General features: G+C 50.1%; 2 protein-coding genes across 2 annotated transcripts; one reads left to right on the top strand and one right to left on the bottom strand.

Moving 5' to 3' along the window:
• Window positions 1–366: 366 nt before the first annotated feature.
• Window positions 367–7411, bottom strand: LOC145947772 (uncharacterized). Its single transcript, XM_083057550.1, has 5 exons — window positions 7274–7411; window positions 6624–7231; window positions 5151–6522; window positions 1896–3254; window positions 367–1797 (listed from the first exon to the last, which is right to left on the bottom strand). Exons 1-5 carry the CDS (start codon window positions 7409–7411, stop codon window positions 367–369), a joined length of 4908 nt encoding a protein of 1635 aa, XP_082913676.1.
• Window positions 7412–11398: 3987 nt separating this feature from the next.
• Window positions 11399–12178, top strand: LOC145947773 (uncharacterized). Its single transcript, XM_083057551.1, has one exon. The coding sequence runs from the start codon at window positions 11399–11401 to the stop codon at window positions 12176–12178; it is 780 nt and encodes a 259-aa protein (XP_082913677.1).
• Window positions 12179–26654: the final 14476 nt, after the last annotated feature.

A 26654-nucleotide genomic window follows, 5' to 3' on the forward strand; every position in this document is an offset into this window, starting at 1 on the left:
CCAGGCCAGGTCGCCGAGAGTACGACGGCCATCAGCTTGTCCGGATCCAGTTTCTTTAGAGCCCACCTCTTGGGTGGCGCATACCCCTCCTCTTGGCGGCGGTTCAGCACCCCCCGGCGGGTGATGTCGACCCTCATCTGAATATACAAGTGATCAGAGAGGGTCTCTTGCTCCATCACCCGCCAGTTACTAACTCGGTCCGCCCCAGAGGGTGAAGCCCATGTCAAATCAATGATGGACTCCCCCTGCGGGCGGACTAGCGTGCTGCTCGTGCCTCTGTTTAATATACAGAGGCCGAGTACCGCCGCCCAATCCTCCAGGACCCTGCCCTGATGATCGGTGCCCCGGGAACCCCAACGCATTGACTCAGCGTTGAAATCCCCGGCCACGATGATGGGTTCGGGGAGTCTCCGTTGGACGAGCATCGATATCTCGTCCAGGATATCCCCGAACTGGGCAGAGTCTACTCATGGGGGGATATAACAAGCTACCACCCAGAGTGGGCCCCATTCGACGGCTATATGGGCTCTCCCCCCAGCGATCTTGGTGCAGGGGGGAGAGCCCGTTTCCATTCTCCATGTGATGGCGACCGAACCGTCCACGTCCGCCGCCCAACAAGGGTGGATTGGCGGAACGCGGTACGGCTCGGCCGCCACTCCAATCCCACATTTTTCCTCCGCCAGGGCTTGCAAGTATAGATCCTGCGCCCTGGCGCATTGATTCAGGTTGGTCTGGAGGAGGCCTATTTTTCCCGCCATTATCTGGGGTGTTTAGGCCTCCTCCATGACCACCTCCATGGGGTACTTCTGCTCTTGGGCCGGAGCCTCCCTGGCTGGTGCCTTCTCTCCTTTTCCCTTTTGCGAAACCCCCCTGGTCCCTTCGCTTTCGCTGTGGCTTGGGGGGGCTCTTGCTCCTCCGTTGGCGCCTTCTGGCTGAGGGGGGAAAAGACTCCTCTTTCTTCTCTTCCGACGCCGTCCTCTCCTTCACCTCCTTGTTTTTGCTGCTGCTGACGTTGCTGCTGCCCTTTCCTCTCTTCTTACCCTTCTTTGGGTGGCAGCTATCGCTACCCACCCTGTGGTTCGAGGGGAGCCCGGCCTCTGCGCAGAGGGGGCACCTCGTTGCGGCGGTACATCCACTGGCCTTATGGCCTGGTGCACCACAATTGTAGCAGGTGCCCCTACGATCAGTCGCGCTGGTGCAAGCCCCTTGGACGTGACCCCGCTGCAGGCATTTGTGACACTGGAGGGGTCTTGTTTTGAGAAGCTCCACCACGGCGACGACCCAGCCAACCTGCAGTTTACCTACGGCGGCCACCTTATTGGCCGCCGCAAGTGGGCATTGGACCCACAGGGTCCCCATGGCCTTTGTGGGGAATCTAATTCCCCCCGTTTTTATTTCAGAGGCCGGGCAGTCTCCAACCTTCGCGATTTCCGCCACCACCTCCTCCGTGGTGGTGGACTCGTCCAGGCCGCGCAACCGAAGTCCCGCCCTTTTGGCGGGGCGCGCGACCCGGAACTCCTCTCTGTCCTTGAGGACCTTTCGCAATCTTGCCGCGAAGAGGTCCGCTTTGTCCGCTTTACCGGTCCCCGGTATTTCGTACACCAGGGCACCGGTAACGGCCCTCCTCACTTTTACCCTTTCGACGCCCAGCTCCGCCAGGTTTATCTCCTGGCAGGCTAGGCGGATCGTTTCTCCATATTGCCCTTCTGGGCACGTCAAAGTGACGGCGGCCGTCCTCGGTGTCTTCCTCGTTTTGCCGTCGCCGGCTTTTGGGGCTGCCTTCCCCTTAATTACCCTCTGTTTCAGAGGGGGGAGGCTTGTGCCTTGTCGGCGACCTTGGAAGGCTGAGAGGGCTGGGTGTTGCTTGCCCTCTCTCTTCTCTCTTTTCTACCTACCACCTTCGCCCAGGTGTCCTGGGTTGAAGGCGGCACGAGGGTGGGAGGAGGAGCAGCTGAGGAAGACTTTTGGCGGCGGGTCGTGACTTTTTGTGATGGTCCGGCCACCCCCGTGGCGGAATTTGGCGGTGTCTCCTGACGGTCTTTGCCGCCCTTCGGAGCCATCTTCTTTCCCTTCTTCTCTCCCTCGCCGAGCCGTGCAGGGACTGCAGCTTTAGCTGCGGCGGACTGTGGGGCCGGTTTAGTGGAGAGTTTCCCTTTCTGCTCCTCAGGTTTTCCATTTGCGGGCCGGGCAGGGATCCTGGCTACGGCCGGGGCGGATTGCGGGTCTCTCGGATGAAGATCCTTACTCGAGTGGGGGAGAGGCTGGTCCTGGGGCGCTATGTCGCCCTTTTCTAATCTGCCCCTCCTATTAAGTAGCCGCTCGATGTCGCGCGTGATCGCGTCATACGCTCTGCGGCTCTCTACGGTGACCACTCCGGGAGGGTATATCCTCTCCAGTTCCCTGGTCATCTCCTTAATGGGGGGTCTGTGTACAGGGGTTGGAGAGGGAGTATCCCCTTCCACCTCATCCACCTCCATCCTCTCTTCCACCCGTGTTGGAGACTTTGCGGCTGTAGGAGCATTTTTTTCCTGCGCTATCGCCTCCTTAGCGGGTGTTCCCTCATCCTGGGGCTTGGGCTTTTTGGACTGCCCAGCCCTTTTCCCCTTCATTTCCAGGAAGGCCTTCGCGTCGTTACGGAGGCGGAGATTCTCGACCCTCAGCTCGTAAACCTGTCGTCTGAGGGCCTCTTTCTCCTCCTCCTCTCCTGCTGCTGCGGCCGCCACTGTGATTAAGGCCCTGACTGTAAGTGTATGCAGTGCCGCCTGCAGCAGGCATGCCGCTTCGCCAATCTCCTTTCTCACTGTCCCTTTCATATTGGGAAGACGGACAGCGATCTGTTTCAAGACAGCGGCGCTGTCCATAGACTGCGCGGAGATATCCATGAGCGGAGCCTCTCGCATCTCATCAAGATGCTCCGTCACTTTCATCCCCAGCCTCTTCCAGGCTTGGCTGTCTATAGGGGGAGAGTTTGGATCAAACATCTCCCTCTCTGCGGCTGCCTCCTTCTTTCTCTGCTTTTCCGCCCTACGGATTTTCAGGCGCTCATAGTTCCCGGTCGTCGGGGGTCTGCCCTGTTTCCGTTTTTTCGGAAGGGGCTCCTCCGCCGTGTCGGGGACATAGCCGACCTGTTCCATGGGCGTTTCCGCGGCTTGCTCGGAGGCTTGCGAAGCACCTCTCGAGGTGCTTGGTACTGCCTCCGCTTCCTCCCTAACGGTGCCGTGCCACCGGGCGTTTCCATTCAGGGTCGCCGTCCCCTACCACATACGAGCCGAAGCTCTGCGGGGAAGTGGGCCCCGTCCCCCCGGACTGAGAGGCTTCTTAGCCCGGAGGGAGCTCCCCAAAGGCTGGGGAGCGGTTGTACCCCAGTAACTGGGGTACCGACCACTCTTAGCACCCATCCCTCCAGCGGGATGGGTGAGCCCCCCCACCACGACAAGGTGATGGTCAACGGGGGGCGGCTGCTATCCTCTGGAGACCGGATAGTCCGGGAAACTCTATATGTAGGTTAACACATAGCAAAAATAACTTGGTTGCTGTTAAATATGGTAACGTAAATGTAGTTTTGTGTATATTATATTTCACCTAACGTTAGCATTGCAAGATATATAAATTTCTTGGAAGATTTAGGTGACATGGTAGGTAGGTTAACCGGCCCTATACTAGTATGCGGAGACTTTAGTGCTAAATCCGTGTTCTGGGGTTCTGCAAATACCGATAGAAGGGGTGAACTATTGGAAAGATTCGCAGCTACGCTAGATTTGAGATTACTTAATACAGGAACAGGCTTTACATGCGTTAGACCTTTTTTTTTTTTTTTTATAGCGCTGTGGAAACCTCATGGTACCACTCACCCCCCGGGTAGGGGAGGGTTATGTGGGACTCCTTGTACCCCTTGGCCACGAATGGATCAGTCAGGGGGCCCAAGACCTACCGCACTAAAACCACAGCGGGTGTCCTACTCGGGCGTTAGGTGGGGGACGGCGAGGATACTGGTATCCCATGCCGACTCGCCGCCCCCCCCGCCTTTTTTCCTTCTCGGGGAGAGCGTCGCCCCTGAAGGGGACGACACTCTCCCTCCACGCATCGTGTGGATTGTTCGCGGTTGCGGCGCATGGCGACACCGACCCCACGTCACGCCCTCACAAAAAGTTTGGGGGCGGGGTCACGGCTCGAGTATCCCGCTCGAGCCGCCACCCCCCGCCTCCGGAGTGGTGCTCCCTCCCCCTCCCTAAGGGATATAGGGTATTCGGCATGCAGCCCCGGAGGCCCTCACCAGGGGGCCCTCTCAGAAGGAGAAGGACCCTCTCTACGGCGTTTGCGCCCTCCCACCGGTGCCTCTCGGCTTCCGGTGAGAGGGCGCTCCCGCCGCATCTACGACTAAGAGAGGGGAGGCCGCGCCCCATGCGGCCGGGCAGTGCGCGACCACCACAGGCGCGCGACCCCTCCCCCCGGCCAAGCGGCTCCCTCCGCTCCCTTGGGAATTAGGATTTGGCCACAACCAGGGAGGTTGCCCATTTGGGGACGCGACCGCGCCGGCCCCGCCTAAGCGAGACCGACGCACCCGCGCCCCCATTTCTCGTGAGGTCTTAGGGGGGAGCGCCGGGACTTAAGCGTCCCCCCCCCCCGAAGACCTCATCACGCGTCCAAATTGGACGCGGGTATATTCGGGACGCACCCCACCCCGATTCCCGTCACCACGAATGGGCAAGCCCATCGATGGCGGGAAAAGAGGGGGCCCGTCCCCATCCTCTATATCCGTCTCTTCCCTCTCCCTCCTTCTCCTTCTATTGGGGGCGTGCCCCCCCCCGATCCCCGCCGACACAAATGGGCAAGCTCACCGACGGCGGGGAAAGAGGGGACCCGTCCCCATCCCTCCTTTGCCATCTATTGGGGGGCGCCCCTCCGATTCCCGCCGCCATAGGTGGGCAAGCCCACTGACGGCGGGAAAAGAGGGGGCCCGTCCCCATCCTCCGTATCTGTCTCCTCGTCCCTTCCTCTTCTTCTTCCTCTTCTTCCCTCTCGCTCCCTCCCCCTCTCCGCCTCCTCCTTCTGCAGCACAGTAATGCTTTTACTGTATTTTACAGCATTACTGTGCTGCAGAAGGAGGAGAACCCTCTCCACGCATCATCGTTTTCTGTCATTGCCCTCACTATTGAGGGCAATGACAGATCTCCTCCCACTGCGGCCACGAGTTCCTCTCTTTCTTCCGCCCAGGCACCACACTCCTCCAGTGTGTGCTGGGCGGTATCGCACCCGTGGCCGCAGTGCCAGCACCGCGTCGTGCGCTCCTTTCCTATCCGACCCAGGTACTCACCGAAGCATCCATGGCCCGTGAGCACCTGGGTCATATGGTAGGACACCCCACCTTTGGCCCTGTCCAGCCATTCTTCTAGACAGGGCCGTATGGCCCAGACGGTGCGCTGACCCGGCAGCCTCGGATCCATGAGGCTGTCCTTCCACCTTTGGATCAGCGCCCGTCGGGCGTGGACTCTCACCGTACGCCGGAGGCCCTCCGTTATTGGGACGCCCGCCCGCTGATATTCTCTTGTACGCTTGTACACATCTGCGTACATGCGGGCGAGCATCTCCACTGGGGGTACTCCTGCTAGTACCCCCACAGCCGTCCAGCTCACTGTCCGGTAACCCCGGCATATTCTGTTGGCCACCCGCTTTTGCAATTGCCTTAAGGCATTTTTTGCACCGCGGGCGGCCCCCAGACTCTCCTCCCATACCGGGGCTCCGTACAGGAGCATGGAATGAATTGTTCCGGCGTACAGTCGGCGAACACCTCCGCCCGGTCTCCCAAGGTTTGGCAGCAGGCGTTGCAGCGCCATTGCTGCCTTCTCCACCCTGGGGGATATTTGGCGGAAGTGCTCGCGGAACGTCCACTTGCCATCGAGGTGGAGGCCCAAGTACCTCATATGGGCCCCCACCTCTATGGTAGTGTCCTCCACTGTGATGCGGGCTTCTGGTGGCGCTCCATGAGTGCCGTCGTGAAGAAAGACGGCCTCAGTTTTCTGGGGCGCCACCTTAAGCCCCATCTGACGAATGTGTCGCACGACGCGGTTCACCGCAAAGTTGGCTCGAGCGATAGCGTCTTCCCACGAGTTCCCCCCAGCCATCACCAGTGTGTCATCGGCATAACACACCGCGTGACAGCCAGGGGGTAGGGCAGTCCGAAGAACGACGTCGTATGCCAGGTTCCACATTAGGGGTCCTAACACTGACCCCTGTGGAACCCCGCACGACATACGACGTCTTTGTTCTTCGGCGTTTCTGTCTGTATAGGCCAATTGCTTGTCCCTGAAATAGTCCCTCAAAATCGACACCAGATACGGGGGAACCCTGTGATATTCCAGGGCCTCCCCGATCCGGTGCCATGGCAGGGTGTTGAAGGCGTTGGAAATGTCCAACGAAACTGCCAACAACACCCCGCCTTCCTCCGCAACGGCCACGCAATCGAGCGGACCCGCAGTATCGTCCACGATGGATCGCCCGACGCGGAAGCCGTATTGCCCATCACTTAAATTGGGACCATTTCGGGACAAATGGTAGACGAGGCGGTCGACGATGATCTTTTCCAGGATCTTACCCGCCTCGTCTATTAGGCAATTGGCCTATACGCTGAGGGCACATCCCTCGGTTTGCCCTCTTTGGGAAGGAGGACTATATGCGCCTCCTTCCACTCTCGTGGGAATGAGCCCATGCGGAAGCATTCGTTATACAACCTCCGCATGGGCTCTGCCAGACCCCGGTAGGCGAGAGCCCAGGCTTTTCCATGTATGCCATCGGGACCTGGAGCTTTTCCGATCTTGATCTTCCCGATGACTTTCTGGAGCTCTCCTCCCGTGACCCCCATGGCCGCCTCGTCCCACATCCAGTCCCGCGCCGGAATCGGGTTTGTGTTTCCCTCCTCCAGCGGGAACAGGGTGCTTACGACTTGGCCAATAAATTGGGGGTCTAAAGTTTCCGTTATGGGCGGCCCCCCACCTCTGAGTTTGTTTAAGACTATGCGGTAAGGGCGCTCCCACGGATCCTCGTCCAGGGAGGAGAGCAATTCCTCCCAGGCTCCCGCCTTGGCTTTCCTGATCAGAACGCGCAGGGTATCGCGTCTTTCTTTGTACGCATCCCACGCGTCCTGATAACCCTCGGGGTCTATCCGCTCGAGCCTCTTCCTCCTTTGCACGTTTCTCCTTGCATGGTCGGAGGATCGCCTCGCTTCGGCGATTTCCTACGACCACCAATATGCTTTTCAGGGGGACCTATTCTTTACCCTGGGCATGGCTGCATCACAAGCTTCATTTATGATCCTGAGCAGCCACGCCCTTTGTTTTTCCAGGTCCCCCCTAATTTCCCCTCCTTGAACCATCAGGGAAGCCTCAATTGCGGCCAGGAACGCGTCCTGTTCCATTTTCTTGAGGGCCCATCTGCGAGAGACAGCTTCTCTCAATTGGCGGCGCTCCACCACTTCTCGGGGGAAGGCATTGACGGAGAACTCTATATATCTGTGGTCAGAGAGAGTTTCAATCTCCGTCAACACCCTCCACCCATGTAACAGCTTTGCAGCAGGGCGGGTCGTCCAAGTAAGATCTACAATTGACTTGCCCTGCCGCCTTACACATGTGGCCTCATTCCCCCTATTACAGGGGACGAGGCCACATTGCGCCGCCCAATCCAGTAGCTCGCGACCCCGCCAGTCCGTGCGCGGGGAACCCCAAACGCCAGATTTTGCGTTGAAGTCTCCCGCGACCACTGTCGGGGCGGCGAGCCCTCAGCTGCCTCTCTAGGACGTGCAACCTCCCGCGGAAGTCTCCTTTGCTGAGACTCGGCGAGATGTACACGCCCACTACGACGACGGGCCCCCATTGGACAATGACGTAACCTTCCCCCGACTGTAAGAACTCCATCGGGGGGGAGTTTGACGCGTTCCTATGGGTAATCGCAGCCAGGCCGTCCGCGCTGCTTGCCCAATTATTTTCAGGCACGCGGTACGGCTCGGCTACGATCCCCACCACAGTTCCTCTCCGCCATATTTTGGGCGAAGAGGTCTTGAGCTCCCCTGGCATGGTTGAGATTAGTCTGTAAAATTTTACAGGCCATCCTCGACTGTTTTCTCATACTCGGGTCCCGCCATCTCCATGGTGGCGGGATCCTCATCCATTATATTCCTTCGGAGGCGCTGTCTTTTAGCGCCTCCTTCCGGGATCTTCTCCTCCTCCTCTCTTTCCCCCCTTGTCCTTGGAGCCCTTTGTTCTTTGGGCTCCTCTGTCACGACATCGAGGTCGATAAGGGGTGGGATTTCCTCTTGTTGGTGGGGTTTCTTCCCCTTTCCCGTTTTCTTAACGGGCGATCCCGGCTTTGGGAGAGGGTGGTCCACTGCTTTGTTCAGCGGAACCCCCTTCCTCCCTTTTTGCACCGGTGTGCACGCCTTGCTGCCTGTCCTATGATTGGCAGGCAGCCCTCTGTCTGTGCACACCGGGCACTGGATTTCAGCCTCACAATTTCTGGCTGTATGGCCCTCTTTATCGCAGCGGTAGCATCTACCGCTGCGGTCAGTGTTGTTGGGGCACCGCGCTCGCACATGCCCCCCTCCAGGCATTTGTAGCACTGGAGGGGCCGCTCCTCTAGCAATTCTGCGCGCGCAAGTGCCCATCCAATCTTTACCTGGGCCGTCTTCATAATTTGGTTCGCTGCCTTTAAGGGGCAGCGAACCCAAACTATTCCCATTCCACCTGGGGTTTTTTTTCTAATTTCCCCCAGGTGGATCTCCTCCTCTTCACAGTTGCCGGCTGAGGCAACTGCTTCTACGACTTCGGGGGCTTGTATCGATTCATCAACCCCCCGGAGCCTGAGTTCCGCCATCTTTGTTGGGCGCTGCACCCGGACTCCCTCTTTGCCCGCGAGGGCCTTCTTCATCCCGAGAGCAAACTTATCGGCTTTTTCCTGACTGTTCGCCCCCGGGATTTCAAATATATAGGAGCCCGTTATGCCTCTTTTTATTTTGGCCCCCTCTATGCCCAGGCCCTTTACATCTACTTTTTGACGCGCCTCCCGGAGAGTTTTCTCGTATGTTCCGGGAGGGCACGTCACTGTAACGGCGGCCGTTCTCGGTTCCCTTCTCTTCACAAGTGGCCGCTTTTGGTCTGCCGGCTTTAGGGTTGGGTTGGCAGCCTGCTTCTTATTAGGAGCTGTACTTTTAGTTGCCGCCTCTTTTACAGCCGCCACTGTTGCCTTGCCCTTTTTGGCCTTTTTAGACACCACTTCCGTCCATGAAGTGGTGTCTTTCTGTGGCTCCTCCTTCTTTTTTGTGGCTTGGGGGTTTGATTTGTGGGGCCCCTCCACTTTCTTCTCTTGTCTGTTCTCCTTGTTTTTCTTTTGGGGAAGCAGCTTTTCTTTTTCCTCCGTTTCTTTCGTTATCCCTTGTTTGGGGATTCTCTTTGTTGGCGGCCGGGCGGGTGGGTTTAATGTTGTTGCCGGCAGTATTTTTACTGCCTTGTGCAACGTTTCGACCTCCCTAACTACCGGTTTGGGTTTCATTACCCCTCTATTTTCTACTGGGGCCGTTTGTTTGGCCTTTATTGGCAGCACCTCTGCAACTGCTGTTGTTGTTGCAGTGTTTGGTGCTGCTTTGCCTCCCTTTTTTCCTTCAGGGTTTGCCCATAGGTGGGAATCGGGCACCCAAGTCTCTTGTCGAGCTCCCTTACTACTATACCCTCTAGCATGGCAATTAATGCCATTTGTTTTTCCTTCTCCTTATTCTCCTCTTCCTTGCTACCTTGCGGGATAGTATATTCCATGCCTCCTCTGGAGACATGCAACATTCCCGCTTTGGTGGGGAAACGGTCCCTCTTTTCCTGCGTCGAGGGGGGAGGGGGATTTACTTTATTGAGGGTGGAGAGAGGCCGGAAGACCTCATCCTCCGAGATCTCCATCTCCTCCACCCCCAGTTCCTCCCTTACCCTTCCTGCAATCCCCGAGATGTTCGGGATCTCCTCACCATGGGGTGAGATCCCCCTCATCTCACTATCCTCCGTTGGAGAGGCTCCCCTGCCGAAAGGCAGAAGAGGAGTTTCTCCAGCATCCTTTAGGGTTGATGGGATCTCCCCACCTTCGGGTGGAAGTGAGGTTCCCTCAACCCACTCCTTTGTCCTTGTTCTTGCGCTTTTATTTTCTGCGCTGAGCGGTCCTTTCTCCTCTCTTTCCATCGGATGGAGTGTTTTTGTATTGGCCTTTCTTTTGGTGAGTTGTTCCAACTTCTGCGTGAGTTGTTGCTTTTCTCACATTAGTTGGTGAATTTGTTGGCGCAACTCTTCCAATTGCCTTTCCATGGGTACCTCTTTTGGATTCTGGGCCCTTATAGCCAGCGTCGTGGCCGCGGCACACATATCCGCGGCCGCCTCTTTAGCTTGTTTAATATAAGCGCCCTTCATCTGTTTGGACCAGACAGCTACCTTGTATATGTCCAGTGCCCTCTCTGACGCCACAGCTTCCAGGTCTTGGATAGACGTCTCTTGATATTCCTCCCCCTTTTCCCGTATTATTTCAAGGAACTCTGCGACCTTCCTTGAGTAGGCTTTTATATCGGGGGTCCAGTACCTCCTTTTCGCAGCGTGCTTCCTCCTCTTTTTCTTCCCTGGCCTTTCTTTCCTTTAGTTTCCGGTATTCCCCGGGTTCTTCTGGACGGCCAGGTCCCCTATTTGGTTCTATCAGAGGCAGAGGTAGTTCCTTCTCCTCCTCTTCCTTTCCCTCTTGATTCTGCCCACGCTGCATATGTGATTTTAGGCCAAGGGCAGGGAAGCCTTTGTTATAGGGAACAGTCCCTGTGACAGGCCTCACTCGTGTGCCTTCCCCTTCGCTATGTTGGCTAACCGTGTCCATCTCGGTGTCCGCCTCTTCTTCTTCCTCAGGTTCTTTCAACCCTCTCTTTTTGGAGAAGATTATTTCCCTCTCCTTTGCCCGAGTCATTATCCTTGTCCGGCGTCTTTGCGCGGCTTCCTTCCTCAGGCTTCCTTTAGTCGACACCTTTGAGCAGGCTGAGGCTGAGGAGAGACTCTCCTCCGACGCTACTCTGCTCAGACATATTGAGAACTCTTTGAGTTCTACTTGCCGACTTCCCTTCCAAAGATACTCCTCTTCCTCTACAGAGGTATGGGAGTCTTTCCTTCCCTGGACCTTTGGTCCTTCGCATGCCTTTCCTACATGCGTTAGACCTCAGGGATCCTCGGTGGTGGATCTCACCTGGACTACCCCTGACCTGATTAATGACGTGTTGGATTGGACGGTTTTGGAGCAAGTCGAATCTCTCTCCGACCACCAATATATCGAAATAGAACTTAAAGGCTCGTGATTTATTAGAGACTTTCCAACATCCTTCATCAAAAGGTGGAATTTCAAAAAAATGGATGTAGGCTTATTCAGTGAGACTCTAGACCTGCTAGCAAATGCTGAAATTCAGGAGCCAACCTTAGAAGATCCAGAGCTTTATATAAAATGGCTTATACAAGTCATGAATAATGCATGCAATGTCTCGGCGCCTAAAGTTTCGTTTAACGCGAAACGTCAGGTATATTGGTGGTCGGAGGAGATCTCAGGGCTCCGTAATGCGGCGGTTAGGTTCAGAAGACTCTGGACCAGAAGTAAGCGGAAGAGAGAGGCCGCGGATCTTGTGCTCTCAAAATGGAGAGAGTACAAACGCGCGAAGAAGGAACTTAGGGTGGCAATAAAAAGGGCCAAGAATAACTCGTGGAAGGAGCTGTTAGCTAGCATAGATAGGGACCCGTGGGGCTTTCCATACAAGCTCGTTATGAGCAAGCTCCGTAGAGTCAGTCCAACTCTTTCTGAGACTTTAGAGGCTGACATCCTGGGGAAATTGTTGGACTCTCTTTTTCCGGTAATCGTCCATAGGGATGTTGCTATTCCGGTGGTTGACTGGGAAGAATTCAGCATTGATGTTATTGAAGTGCGTGAATTTGTTAAAAAAAGACCGGCAAGGAATGCGGCTCCTGGGCCCGATAATATTAAAGCCACAGTATGGAAAAAGGTCCCATACGCGGTCCTGGGGCATCTGGTTAACATTTTCACGCTCTGTCTTAAAAAGATCTTCCCGAGATCTTGGAAGAGGGCGGTACTCGTACTGATCCCTAAGGGCCCCGTTAAAATTGCTAGAGAGTCGGATTAGACATTGCGAACGCCTTTAATTCTATGCCTTGGCGCGTAATTTTAAAGGTTATGGATAGATAAAGGTATGCCTTCATATCTTTGCAGGATAATTAATAGCTATCTTTTGTCGCGGTATATTCAATTTAAGGAACTTAACGGACGGGTTTCTGAAAGAGAGGTGAGAGCTGGGGTGCCACAGGGGTCGGTTCTAGGACCACTCCTGTGGAACCTGGTTTTCGACTCAGTATTGGGAATTAGGATGGAGGAGGGTTGTCGTATAGTGTGTTACGCTGACGATACCCTCCTCATCTCCGAGTCTGATAGGTTGTTTGATACGATCATCAACACAAACATTATGGCGGCTAGAGTAACGAGGCATATAACAAAACTAGGGCTTACGGTCGCGGAAGCCAAAACAGAGGCTATCCTCTTTTGTAAGAAGAAGCCGTTAAATATGCCCGTGATTAAAGTAGGTGGTCATGTTAGATAGTCAATGGAGTTTTAAACATCACATGGAACACATTGAGAATAAGGTAGTAAAAGTAGCCAGAGCGTTAAATAGGTAAATGCCTAATTTAAGAGGTCCCGATGAAAGAAAACGCCAGTTATATGCCAGTGTGCTGACTTCGGTCGTCATGTACGCTGCGCCTATTTGGGGAAGAACGTTTGCAACATCATCAGACAAGATCGTTCGACCTCTACGTAGAATACAGCGTTCTATAGCTATCAGGGTTATCGCGGCGTATAGAACCGTGTCCTTTGATGCCGTGACACTATTGGCCCGGATGCCACCGGGATTTTACAGGTGACACTGAGGAGTAAGATCTACGAGAGGATCAGTGAGCTCAAGTTGTATATCGTCCTCCTAACACGGGATACTTGAACGAGTTTTTTCAGAGATACTCTGAGCTTCAGATGGGATACCGGCATGCAGCTATTTTTGGGGATTTCAATGCGGACATGACCCAAATCTCTTTTGATAGTCAACAGCTACTTACTTTTACTTCTGAGTTTGGCCTACATCTGGTTCCATATGAACCTAACCACCATCTGAAACGTTCGAGCACACTATTGGGTCTATGTGTAATAAATGATAAGGACAAGTTAATGGAATATGGTCAACACGATATGGCGTTTCTTTCTGCGCACGATTTGATATACGTCACATACAGAATCAAGATTCAACGTAGAAAAAGCAGGCGTGTTTCCTTTAGAGATTGGAGTGGATTTGATGGTGTTGCGTTCCGGTCAGCAATTGAGAGCATAAATTGGATTGACCTTCTGACATCAAATAACATGGATGAGATAATGGAGATCTTCAATACTAAGTTAATGGAGATTTTCAACTCTCGTGTTCCTCTGCGAACTCGCCTCTTCAAAAATCTGCCTGCTCCCTGGTTAACAGAAGACATACGTTTAGCCATCCGCGACAGGGACCTAGCGAGAAGAGCTTGGCGTAGGTACAAATGCGTCTATGGCGTAGGTACAAATCGTGTCTATGAAGAATACAAAGTCTTGCGAAATGAGGCGCAGATTCTTGTACGCAGAGCGAAGAGCAGATATTTTACAAACACTTCCAATCGGGTTGGTAGTGTAAATGAGATCTGGGAGAACTTAGGCATCTTGGACTTATCAAAACCAGAAGAGGAGGAGGAGGCCTTTTACATTCTGTCGATGAACTCAGCGAATTCTTCTCCCTCAGCGCGGATCAGTCGGTCATTGATCAAGGACTATCCATAGATGATATGTTATCGAGATCTTTTAATGAAGAAAATTTCCACTGGGGATATGCAACGTCAACATCTATAGCAAGAGTGATCTCCAAGATAAAATCAAATGCTGTTGGTGCGGATGGAGTCTCACTAGTGTTGCTGAGGTACTCCATTCACCATCTGTTGCCGATCCTTGAACACCTGTTTAACTTCTCTCTTGTTAGTGGAGTATTTCCGATACAATGGAAAACAGCCATTGTCTGTCCTGTCCCCAAGATCAGGAGCCCTATGACAGTTCAGGATGACAGACCTATTTCAATTTTGCCTGTACTAGCTAAGGCCTTGGAGAGAGTGGCTTGTGAGCAGATTCAAAAATTTCTAGAGGACTCAAATCTTTTTTACCAGTACCAGTTTGCCTACAGAAACAATCATTCAGTTCAAACATGCCTGATCAGAATGATCGATGATGTGAGACAGGCTGCGGATAAAAGAATGATCTCTGTATCTGTACTCTTCGATTTCTCTAAAGCTTTTGACAGACTAACCACCTTCTGTTAATCAAAAAACTGAAGAAACTGAACTTCTCGAATGGAGCTTTGAGATGGGTTTATTCTTACTTGGTGGGGAGGACACAGGTTGTCAAGGATCGTGCAAGGAACACCTGCTCTGCTGGATTACTCGTCAAAACAGGAGTACCGCAGGGTTCAGTCTTGGGACCCTTGCTTTTCGTGCTCTGTCTGACTTTGGACTTGTGCTCAACCACTGCAAGTATAACTTTTATGCGGACGATCTACAAATCTACCTGCACTGTGAACCAAGGTATCTGATGGATGCAATATGCAGAATGAATGAAGCAGGGACCCGGACCGAAACGAAATTTCGGTCCGGTCATGGTTACGGTCCAATAAGACAATCAATAACGGTTACGGTTTCAGTTTCGGTTTCTTGGGTGCAGAAAAGAACCAGAACCGTTTTAATTAGGGTTTTTTGCGGTTACGATTTCGGTTCAGAGTTATTTTTTTTAGTATTTAAGTATTTAGAATTAGAATATGTATATACAGGGTATTTCAGACCACCCGTACCACCCATTTAAAAACTAGAGAAGTGGTTATTTCAAAAAAGTAAAAACATTTTCTTTATAAATCGGGTGCGCTCTATCGAATGGTGATATTTTCAACTTCTGGTTCCGGCCGGAAATAGGCGATTCAGACTGGAAATGCATTTTTTTAAATGAAACATGGTATTTTTATTGCAGATTCGGATTCTATGCGAAAAAATATGAAACTTTTGTACGAAACATTTTTTCGAAAAATGTCATTTATGTCCTTCAAACAACCTTCAAAATGTGTGTTGGCAAAAATAACGTTTTTGCATTATCTGCTCTCGGCATAACCCGGGATCTACGACGAGGACGTGGCAGATATCAGATCCCGTGTGTTTGTGTGTGTGTGTGTTTGTGTGTGTGTGTGTGTGTGGTGTGTGTGTGGGGGGGGGTGGATGAGTGGGTGTGTGCGTGCGCTGATATGGCTAGATGTGATTAGGTCTGATGTTCGAAATGTCCACCGTTTGCTTGAATGCAATTAAGTACTCTCTTTTCGAAATCATTTGTAGCAAAATTTCATCAGCATCTAGAGAACCAATAGCGTCACGTATTCTATGAATCATATCATCTCTTGTCGTAGGGCGTTCGCGGTATACCAGATCTTTTACTCTTCCCCACAAATAGTAGTCGAGAACAGTTAGATCCGGTGATCGTGGTGACCAATTATGTGGGCATATTTGCCTATCCATTTATCTGGAAACATGTCGTTTAGTCGTTCACGGGCAACTCTAGATGTATGCGCTGGGCACCCATCTTGCTGAAAAAACATGTTTAGGCGTAATTGTAGAAGAATATCGTCAAGTAAAGGTGGAAGATCATTTTCGAGGAAATTAGCGTACCGAACACCGTTTAGATTCATCCTTCAAAGAAAAACGGTCCAACAATATGTTTTTCAACAATTCCGCACCAAACGTTGATTTTCCAAATATGTTGATGGTCTATTTCTCGAAACCAATGAGGATTCCCTTGTGCCCAGTAACGACAGTTCCAAGTATTTACAGAGCCGTCACTCGTAAATGTGCTTTTATCAGAAAATTTTATTTTCTAATGAAAGTTTCGCGGTTGTTGGCGTATCCAGTTGCAAAATTCGAGTCTGTTTCTAAAATCGGCAATCGTCAATGCTTGATGCAGAGTCATTCTGTACGAATGCAGCTTGTTTTCATGATAAATTCGCCAAATTGTACTACGACTAACACCAGATTCTTGTTCTACACGCTTTAAGGATTCATGAGGATGCAATTGAGCGAATGCAAGAATTTCTGGCGTCCTTTCGTCCCTAACTTGACGTCGAATTTGTCTACCTTTATTATGATCAGGTTGAATAATACCTTTATTAGTAATTCGCTTTGACAAACGAGAAAAAACATTGTGCGAATTAGGAGTGCGATCTGGGTATCGTTCTTGCCACAACCTCGCAGCTGCTCTAAATTGACCACCATATTCACTTAAAATAAGCATCATATCTAAAGCTTCTGCGTTTGAATAGGACACGGTTGGTCAATGAGAATTTTGTTACACTATTTATTTTCTGATGAAAGTTTCGCGGTTGTTGACGTATCCAATTTTACTTTGCTATGTTTTTGTATCTCTGATAAGACAAGACAAACTCAGCAATATGTTATGTTCTAATCATTTGTCAGTATTGAACATTTACATATAAAATACGTGACAAGCATTTCATACATACTCATACTTTGTCTTGTCCTGTATGATATGTTTTTTACGTCAGATTCTGCCACGTAAAGAGTAAAAGTAAAATTGGATACGTCAACATCCACGAAACTTTCATCAGAAAATAAATAGTGTAACAAAATTCTCATTGACCAACCGTGTCCTATTCAAACGCAGAAGCTTTAGATATGATGCTTATTTTAGGTGAATGTGGTGGTCAATTTAGAGCAGCTGCGAGGTTGTGGCAAGAACGATACCCAGATCGCACTCCTAATTCGCACAATGTTTTTTTTCGTTTGTCTAAGCGAATTACTAATAAAGGTATTATTCAACCTGATCATAATAAAGGTAGACAAATTCGACGTCAAGTTAGGGACGAAAGGACGCCAGAAATTCTTGCATTCGCTCAATTGCATCCCCATGAATCCTTAAAGCGTGTAGAACAAGAATCTGGTTAGTCGTAGTACAATTTGGCGAATTTATCATGAAAACAAGCTGCATTCGTACAGAATGATTCTGCATCAAGCATTGACGATTGCCGATTTTAGAAACAGACTCGAATTTTGCAACTGGATACGTCAACAACCGCAAAACTTTCATTAGAAAATAAAATTTTCTGATAAAATCACATTTACGAGTGACGGCTCTGTAAATACTTGGAACTGTCGTTACTGGGCACAAGGGAATCCTCATTGGTTTCGAGAAATAGACCATCAACATATTTGGAAAATCAACGTTTGGTGCGGAATTGTTGAAAAATATATTGTTGGACCGTTTTTCTTTGAAGGAAATCTAAACGGTGTTCGGTACGCTAATTTCCTCGAAAATAATCTTCCACCTTTACTTGAAGATATTCCTTTACAATTACGCCTAAACATGTTTTTTCAGCAAGATGGGTGCCCAGCGCATACATCTAGAGTTGCCCGTGAACGACTAAACGACATGTTTCCAGATAAATGGATAGGCAAATATGCCCACATAATTGGCCACCACGATCACCGGATCTAACTGTTGTCGACTACAATTTGTGGGGAAGAGTAAAAGATCTGGTATACCGCGAACGCCCTACGACAAAAGATGATATGATTCGTAGAATACGTGACGCTATTGGTTCTCTAAATGCTGATGAAATTTTTCATGCTACAAATGATTTCGGAAAGAGAGTACTTAATTGCATTCAAGCAAACGGTGGACATTTCGAACATCAGGCCTAATCACATCTAGCCAAATCAGCGCACCCACTCACCCACCCTCACCCACACACCCACACACACCCACACACACCAACAGACACCCACCCACCCACACCCCCACACACACACACACACACACACACAACACACACACACACAACACACACACACCGTAGGGAGGGTTTGGAGTCGTTAACTACTGTAGAAGCGACGAACCACAGGGTCCTTATCCCTACGAGGTGCGCGCGCGCACACACACACCCACACACACACACACACACACAAACACACAAACACACGGGATCTGATATCTGCCACGTCCTCGTCGTAGATCCTGGATTATGCCGAGAGCAGATAATGCAAAAACGTCATTTTTGCCAACACACATTTTGAAGGTTGTTTGAAGGACATAAATGACATTTTTCGAAAAAATGTTTCGTACAAAAGTTTCATATTTTTTCGCATAGAATCCGAATCTGCAATAAAAAATACCATGTTCCATTTTAAAAAATGCACTTCCGGGCGAATCGCCTATTTCCGGTCGGAACCAGAAGTTGAAAATATCACCGATAGAGCGCACCCGATTTATAAAGAAAATGTTTTTACTTTTTAGAAATAACCACTTCTCTAGTTTTTAAATGGGTGGTACGGGTGGTCTGAAACACCCTATATGTATATCACATGTAGTCAAGGACAAGTAAGACGTAGTAAATGAATATTTCTTATTATTATTGCACAAAATTTATATTTTAAATTTATCATGTTTTATATTATATTATATATATATATATTGTTAGGTCCCTGGTTTTCTTCCCCTGAGCGCCTTCATTTCATCCCCCTAGTATCATCGCTAGGAGGGTTGTTTATTAACAACCGGGTGCGGATGTTTTTCCGGCGCCATATTTAGATTTGGTCTAGCCGATGCATCGAGCGGACGCTACGAGACCTGATTACTATTCTTTTTCGCATTCTGAATGCATATATTATTATATTTCGTCGCATTCGTGTATTGGATCATTTTATTAAAGATCCTTTCTTCCTTACGCGTGTTAATTCATTTCGTGCGCGTGTGAGGGTGAGTGAGTGCGAGAGACGTCCTTTTGCGAGATATTGCAAAGGTCACCCCGAGGACGTAACATTTTGGGGGCTCAGCCGGGATCGAACGAACAACGAGCTAAGAAGGATTTGAGAGATGGCAATACAACATTCGTCGAGGAAAACCCGATCGCAAACTCCGTCTCGAGACACCGTCAGCGAGGAGCCGACGGAACACACGTCGACGCAGGGAGATCTCTTGCAGACTGCGATGGAGGAGATTCGTCAGCTGCAAGAGGAGCTTCGGGAACAACAAATCCGCTTCGAAGCGGTGTTGCAACAACGCGACGAGGAGCTGCGGCAGTTGGAGCAGAGAATCGCTTCGCGGGAAGACACACAGCTAAGTCTTTCCGAGAATAGAGCTTGCGGAGATTTTTCCGAAAACAGGGTTTCCGCGGATGTAATTCCCGAAAACGATTTGCGCGCGAAAATGGGTTTTAGATTAAAGCCCGACGTTTTTGACGGGAAAGTTCCGCTGCGAGAGTTCCTCTCGCAATTTCTTTTAATCGCGCGTGCAAATAATGGGGACGAATCGACTAAAACAGTAGCTTTGGCCGCGAGTTTGAGAGGGAAAGCGCGGACTGTCTTAGAAAATATAGAGAATTTTGATCATTTAAATTTTTCAGAATTAAAGTCGAAGCTTGAGCTTCTTTTCGGGGAGGGGAATTTAACCCAAAATTACTACTCGCTGTTCACTAAACAAAAGTCGTAGACAAAAGTACGGAGAAGATTTAGCCTCTTTCGGTGCCGAGTTAGAAAGACTGTCGCTATTAGCATATCCGGAGTGTCCTTTCGCGGTGAGAGATAAAATCGCGTGCGCGCAATTTGTTTCGGCTCTCTCCGATGGTTTCTTGAGGAGGACTCTCCAATTAGAGAGAAAATTTGGCCGTTGAGAGAGCAAAAACAGTGAAAATAATACAGGGAGAAAATTTCGAAAAGGGAAGAGAAAATTTCGGAAGATTTAATAGAAATTTTGGAAAGTCGAATTTTTATTAAAAGGCGGAGAGGAGCGGCGCGCGGAACGGAAACGAAAACGCGCGGAACGGAAATGACGCGCAGAAAGATGTCGGAAAGAAAAATCCTTCGGGAGGGAAATGGCGAGGAAATAATTTTTCCTCGAAAGGGAAAGAATGTTGGACGTGTGGAAAAACAGGACATTTTCGATCTGAATGTCCTGAAGAAAAGGGAAACGCGGTTTAGTTGAGCTGCGCGGGGTGCGCTCGACTTACTCACAAACCCCGAAAAATCGATTTATAGATTTTAGTATCGGTAGAATTAGGGAAAATAATTTCTATTATAATGGAAAGATAGATGGAAAGAAATGTTCTTTAAAGATAGACACGGGCTCCGATATTTCCTTGTTAAATAGAAAGTTGATAAATAACAATATGAAAAAGGTTAGAGTTAAAAATTATAATTTAAAATATCCAACAGGAGAAAAAGTAATAATCGAATTTCAAGTTGAGGTTAGAGTAGAAGTTGGAAAATATTCTATTTTGATTCCCATGTTCGTTGCTGACATAAATGACGATTGCCTATTAGAAGCCGATTTTCTTAAGAAAATTAATTTAGAAAATATTTTTGATTTTGAATTTAACAAAAAAGTAATAAATAAAGTTTATAATTGTTCTCGGATTGAAAATTCTTTTAAAATTCCATCTATCTTAAAGGAACTTTTTGAAAATAATTCAACCAATTTGGAAAACACACAAGAAGAAATTTTCGCTGACTTTTTGAATAATTTTTGCGATGTATTCTCAGAAATTATTGTGGCTGGCAATTGCAATGTTGTTGAACATGTTATCAATGTGAAAGACTCTCTCCCCATAAAGCAGGTACCTCGTCGAATTCCAATTCATTTAAGGAAGGAAGTAGATAAAATAATTGAGGATATGAGAGAACAAGGAGTTATTGAGGAATCACAAAGTCCCTGGATTTCTCCGGCCGTCATGGTGAGGAAAAAGGATGGCAGTTTAAGATTTTGCGTCGATTATCGGAAGTTAAATAATATCACGGTAAAGGATTCATACCTCCTTCCCAGAATCGACGACATTTTAGATCAACTTACAGGTAATTGTTGGTTTTCCACATTAGATTTGAAAAGTGGTTATTGGCAACTAAAAGTCCGATCGGAGGACAAAGAAAAGACGGCCTTCTCGATCGGCAGAGGTCTTTGGCAATTTACAGTAATGCCGTTCGGTTTATGTAACGCCCCCGCGACATTTGAACGACTTATGGAGAAAGTTTTACACGGTTTATTATCAAAAATATGTTTGGTATATTTGGATGACGTAATAATTTTTGGAAAAAGTTTTGAAGAAATGCTCGAAAATTTAAATTTAGTATTTTTGCGATTAAAAGAAGCTAATTTAAAAATTAATCCAAAAAAATGTATTTTCTTCCAAAAAAATGTAAAATATTTGGGACATAATTTCCGAAGAGGGCGTGACTACGGATCCGGAAAAGATTGTTGCCGTAAAAGATTGACCGATCCCCCATACAAAGAAACAGTTGCGAAGTTTCTTAGGGTTTTGTTCGTATTATAGGAAATTTGTGAAAGGATTTTCTTCTTTGGCAAAGCCCCTTTACGCGCTGACAGAAAGTCAAGTTAAATTTGTTTGGGGAAGTGAATGCCAAAATGCATTTGATCAATTGAAGCTGATGTTATCGTCTTCTCCGATATTATCTTTTCCTAAGGGAGAGGATGAATTCGTTTTAGATACGGACGCTTCTAATATTGGTATCGGTGCGGTATGTCTCAAAGACAATTTGGAGAAGAAAAAGTTATCGCGTATTTTAGTAAAGTGCTTAGCAAGGCTGAAGAAAGAACTTCGAATCGCAGTTATTTGCGGAACTAATGCAACTCCTTGGAATTAAGAAAACAAGGACCACTGCTCTTCATCCCCAATCTGACGGCCAAGTAGAACGTCAACATCAGACGATTGTTAATTATTTGGCGAAGTACATTTCTGAAAATCAGAAAGATTGGGACGAGTGGATTCCTATGTTTCTTTTGGTTTATAGATCCTCAAAGCACGAGTCCACAGGAGTGACCCCTGCAGAATTATACTTTGCTCGTGAGCTTAGATTGCCTATAGACTTATTACAGGGAAGTCCTAGATTTGAAGATAGATTGCCTTCGGGAGGAGATTTCGTGGAAAATTTGAAGGAGAAATTAGAGGAAATCCATTCTGGTGTTAGAGAGCGTATGGCTTTGAAATCGTCGCAAGTGAAAGCTAGATATGATAAGAAAGCTAGAACGATTCTCTTCGAGGAGGGAGAGAGAGTCTGGTTTTATAATCCCAGAAGAAGCAAAGGGAAGGCTCAAAAATTGCAACTGGGAAGGGCCTTACTTGGTAGTAAAAAAGTTCAATGATGTAGTTTACTGCATCCAGAGAACTGCTAGGCATAAAAAGAAAGTCGTACACGCGGATAGATTAGCTCCTTTTATTGAGAGAACTTAACTTAAGATTATTAGAGTAGATTGGAGCCCGGAAATGTCTATCGTTTAGTAGAGTCAAAGGGAAATCTTATTGATTAGATTTAGAGAGAATTAATTACTGCGTAATTTTTCGTCTTATTTTTCAGAGTCTGATCTGATTCCCGATTCCTGAGTCGTAAAGAAGTTTTGCTTCGGGGGAAAGTTTCCTGGAGATGGCGGATGAGACGTTTATCGAGCTGAACCTTCCAGGAAGAGGGAAGTTTTCATCTTCGTTTCTCTCTAAGAAGACTGCCTCGCCCGCGGTTTTTGATCCGTGGTTTTCCCGCGGGACTTCGGGCAAATGCCGAGGCGGGGACTTGGGGAGTCCACGAGGGACGACGGGTCCACGGAAGCTACCCCCCCCCCTTGTCTGAAGTTTTCTGGAGTTCGCAGGGAGATCAGGACGCGACGGAAAGAACATCGGTCGATTGGATTCCAACGGCGGATCGCTCGGTAACCTGAGGCAGCAGCCCAGAGTAGAGCAGAATGGTTCGCCGGAACCCTGGAGTCGACGTTTGGCTGTCGGTCGATTGGGACCAGGAGTCGCTCGGTAACCTGTGACAGCAGTCCAGGGTAGAGCAGAAAGGCTCGTCGGTGCCCTGGAATCGACGTGGATGTGCGATTGGATCCGAAATGGCGGATGGTTCGAAAACCTGCGGCAGGAGCCCAGAACAAAGAAATTCGTCGGGATCCTGGAGTCGACATCGGAGTTTTACGGCAGCGTTGGATAGCCCTCTCTGATTGTCGGGACGACAATCTTGAAGAAGGGGGGCAGTGTTACGTCCCTGGTTTTCTTCCCCTGAGCGCCTTCATTTCATCCCCCGAGTATCATCGCTAGGAGGGTTGTTTATTAACAACCGGGTGCGGATGTTTTTCCGGCGCCATATTTAGATTTGGTCTAGCCGATGCATCGAGCGGACGCTACGAGACCTGATTACTATTCTTTTTCGCATTCTGAATGCATATATTATTATATTTCGTCGCATTCGTGTATTGGATCATTTTATTAAAGATCCTTTCTTCCTTACGCGTGTTAATTCATTTCGTGCGCGTGTGAGAGTGAGTGAGTGCGAGAGACGTCCTTTTGCGAGATATTGCAAAGATCACCCCGAGGACGTAACAATATATATATGTATTATATTATATAGATTTTATGTAGACTTTAACTTTACCCAGTTTCTTCAAAGGATATTTAGTTTAATTTTTACTTGTACTTGGTATTGCACTTGTTTCCATTTCCTTTATTCTTTTGGAATCTACGTCACAGTCATTAGAAATAGTTATTTCTAATGGTCGCTTTGCTTGCTTTTTTATTTCCCTAAAACATTTAAAACCACAAAATTAAAGTTGTTATATGTTATAAAACATAATAAGAACCGCTAAATATATTATCCTATATGTTAGCAGCCACATTGGCATTTTTAACTTTAATTAATGAGGGCTCCGTTTTATTTTTATATGTTGAAAAAATCATATTAAAGTTAGAAGGTACATGATTTCAAAACGCCATCTGAGGCCTTTGATATATCGCCGCCGACTCCGGGAGGCTGCCTCTCACAGGTGGGCCCTACGCAAGATGGACCAGGTTCCTGTCCACAGTTGAGGCTGTCCTCATGATCGATGGCGAGGACATGAAGGGGGACCTGGACGAACATCGGGCATGGCTGCAAGACACGATTGAAAAAGCGTGCAACGCAGCCATGCCCAAGGTGACGGCCAGGTCCCCACGGAAGGCATATTGGTGGTCGGAGGAAATCGCCGAGGCCCGGCGATCCTCCGACCACGCAAGAAGGCACCTTCGGCGAAGGAAGCGGTCCGCGCAGACAGACCCCGAGAGCTACGAGGACGCGTGGGACGCGTACCGTCACAGACGGGACGCCCTACACGTCCTCATAAGGAAGTCAAAAGCCCGGGCATGGAAGGAGTTGCTCTCTTCCCTAGATGAGGACCCGTGGGGGCGCCCATACCGGAGTCTTGAACAAACTGCGGGGCGGGGCGCCTCCGATGACGGAATCTCTCGATCCCCAGTTCGTTAGTCGAGTTGTCGACGCACTATTCCCGCGCAGACAGGAAGAGGTGGACCCGATTCCTGCGCGGGAGTGGGAGTGGGACGATGAGACTATGGGGGTCACGGGAGGAGAGCTCAAAGACGCCGTTAGGAAAATAAAAAAGGGGAAAGCCCCCGGTCCTGACGGCGTCCACGGAAAGGCCTGGGCTTTAGCCCATCGGGGTCTTGCCAAGCCCATGCGGCACTTATACAATGAGTGCTTCCGCATGGGCCGATTCCCACGAGAGTGGAAGGAGGCTAACATCGTCCTCCTTCCCAAGCAGGGCAAGCCGGGGGATTCCCCCTCGGCCTATAGACCAATCTGCCTTTTGGACGAGGCGGGCAAAATCCTCGAAATGATTATTGCCGATCGCCTCGTCCATCATTTGTCCCGGGAGGGTCCCAATCTTAACAACGATCAATACGGTTTCCGCGCCGGGCGGTCGACCATTGACGCGATCTTGCGCGTCCGCTCGATCGCGGAGGCCGTAACGAGAGGGGGCGGGGTGTTATTAGCGGTATCGTTGGATATCTTCAACGCGTTTAACACCCTGCCCTGGAGCCGGGTCGGGGAGGCCCTAACATACCATAGGGTACCCCCGTACCTGGTCACAATCCTCGGGGACTACTTCCGGGATAGGCAATTGGCTTACACGGACGGTAATGCCGAAGAGCGACACATAAGAATGACATGCGGGGTTCCACAAGGGTCAGTGCTAGGACCCCTAATGTGGAACCTCGCATACGACGTCGTTCTTCGGACGGCCCTGCCCCCCGGCTATCACGCAGTCTGCTACGCAGACGACACAATCGTGATGGCCGGGGGATCCTCGTGGGAAGAGACGACTGCGCGAGCCAACCTTGCGGTGGCTCGTGCCGTGCGGCTCATAAGTCAGATTGGGCTCAGGGTGGCGCCCCAGAAAACGGAGGCCGTTTTTATGCATAACGGCCGCCGTGGAGCGCCGCCAAGAGCCCAAATCTACGTGGAGGACACCCCTGTGGAGGTGGGGACCCAAATTAAATACTTGGGTCTCCACCTCGATGGCAAGTGGAGCTTCGGCGAGCATTTCCGTCGCATAGCCCCGAGAGTAGAGCGGGCAGCGATGGCACTTAGCCGATTGCTGCCCAAACGGGGGCCCAGACAGGAATGTTCGCCGCTTGTACGCCGGCACCGTCCACTCGATGCTTCTGTACGGTGCCCCAGTATGGGCGGAGAGACTGGACGCCACCCGCAGAGCAAAAGATGCTTTGCATCAGCTGCAAAAGCGGGTGGCGAACAGAGTCTGCCGGGGGTACCGTACGGTAAGTTGGACGGCTGTGGGGGTGCTCTCTGGAGTATCCCCCGTGGAATTGCTCGCCCACATGTACGCCGATGTCTATCGGCGTACACGGGAGTATCAGCGGGTGGGCATTCCAGTCACGGACGGTGTCCGGCGGGCCCTACGGGTCCACACACGGCGGGCGCTGATCCGGGAGTCGGGCGAAAGATTACTCGACCCACGATTACCCGGTCAGCGCACCGTCGGGGCCATCTTGCCCTGTCTAGAAGAATGGCTAGACAGGGCACGCGGGGGTGTCACATATCATATGACCCAGGTGCTCACAGGCCACGGCTGTTTTGGCGAGTACCTGGGTCGTATACAGAAGGAGCGCACGGCACGATGCCACCATTGCAACCACGAGCTGGACTCCGCCCAGCACACACTAGCGGAATGTGCTGCCTGGGCGGACGAAAGATCAGAGCTCGTGGCGACAATTGGGACGGATCTGGCACTGCCCGCAGTAATACGGGCAGTGACAGACAATGATGATGGATGGAAGGCGTTCTCCTTCTGCAGCAACGTCATGCAGAAGGAGGAGGCGGAGAGAGAGCGAGAGAGGACGGGTAGGAGACAGAGAGAGATGGAGGGGCGAGAGAGCAGCGAGGATGAGGAGTGGAGCTTAAGGAGGAAGAGGAGGAGGGTGACAAGGAGGAGACAGTCGGGGGCGTTCCCCCCCTGCGCCCTTGGCCGTGGGCTCACCTGCGGTCAGGGTGCGGCGGGGGGGGCGTCCCTTAACACCCGCATCCATTCAGGATTCGGGATGAGGTCACCGGGGGGGGAGACGGAGACACTTAAGTCTCCAGATCCCCCCCGGTGATCTCTCGGGAAATCGGGGGTTGGGCTAAGGTGGCCGCGCCTTAGGGCGCGGTCTC

Source organism: Prenolepis imparis, unplaced genomic scaffold (assembly GCF_030444845.1).
Source record: "Prenolepis imparis isolate NDT839.2.m4 unplaced genomic scaffold, iyPreImpa1.0 SCAF_140, whole genome shotgun sequence".
Taxonomy (NCBI): Eukaryota; Metazoa; Arthropoda; class Insecta; order Hymenoptera; family Formicidae; genus Prenolepis; species Prenolepis imparis.

Bases quoted from the DNA above. Each gene is read 5' to 3' on its own strand.
- LOC145947773 (XM_083057551.1), top strand. From the start codon at position 11,399: ATGGATGTAGGCTTATTCAGTGAGACTCTAGACCTGCTAGCAAATGCT.
- LOC145947772 (XM_083057550.1), bottom strand. From the start codon at position 7,411: ATGGAACAGGACGCGTTCCTGGCCGCAATTGAGGCTTCCCTGATGGTT. The intron at 6,523-6,623 runs GTATAGGCCAAT...TCCCAATTTAAG, and splicing joins CCGAGGGATGTGCCCTCAGC to TGATGGGCAATACGGCTTCC. The intron at 3,255-5,150 runs GTGAGGGCAATG...CGTATGTGGTAG, and splicing joins ATCTGTCATTGCCCTCAATA to GGGACGGCGACCCTGAATGG.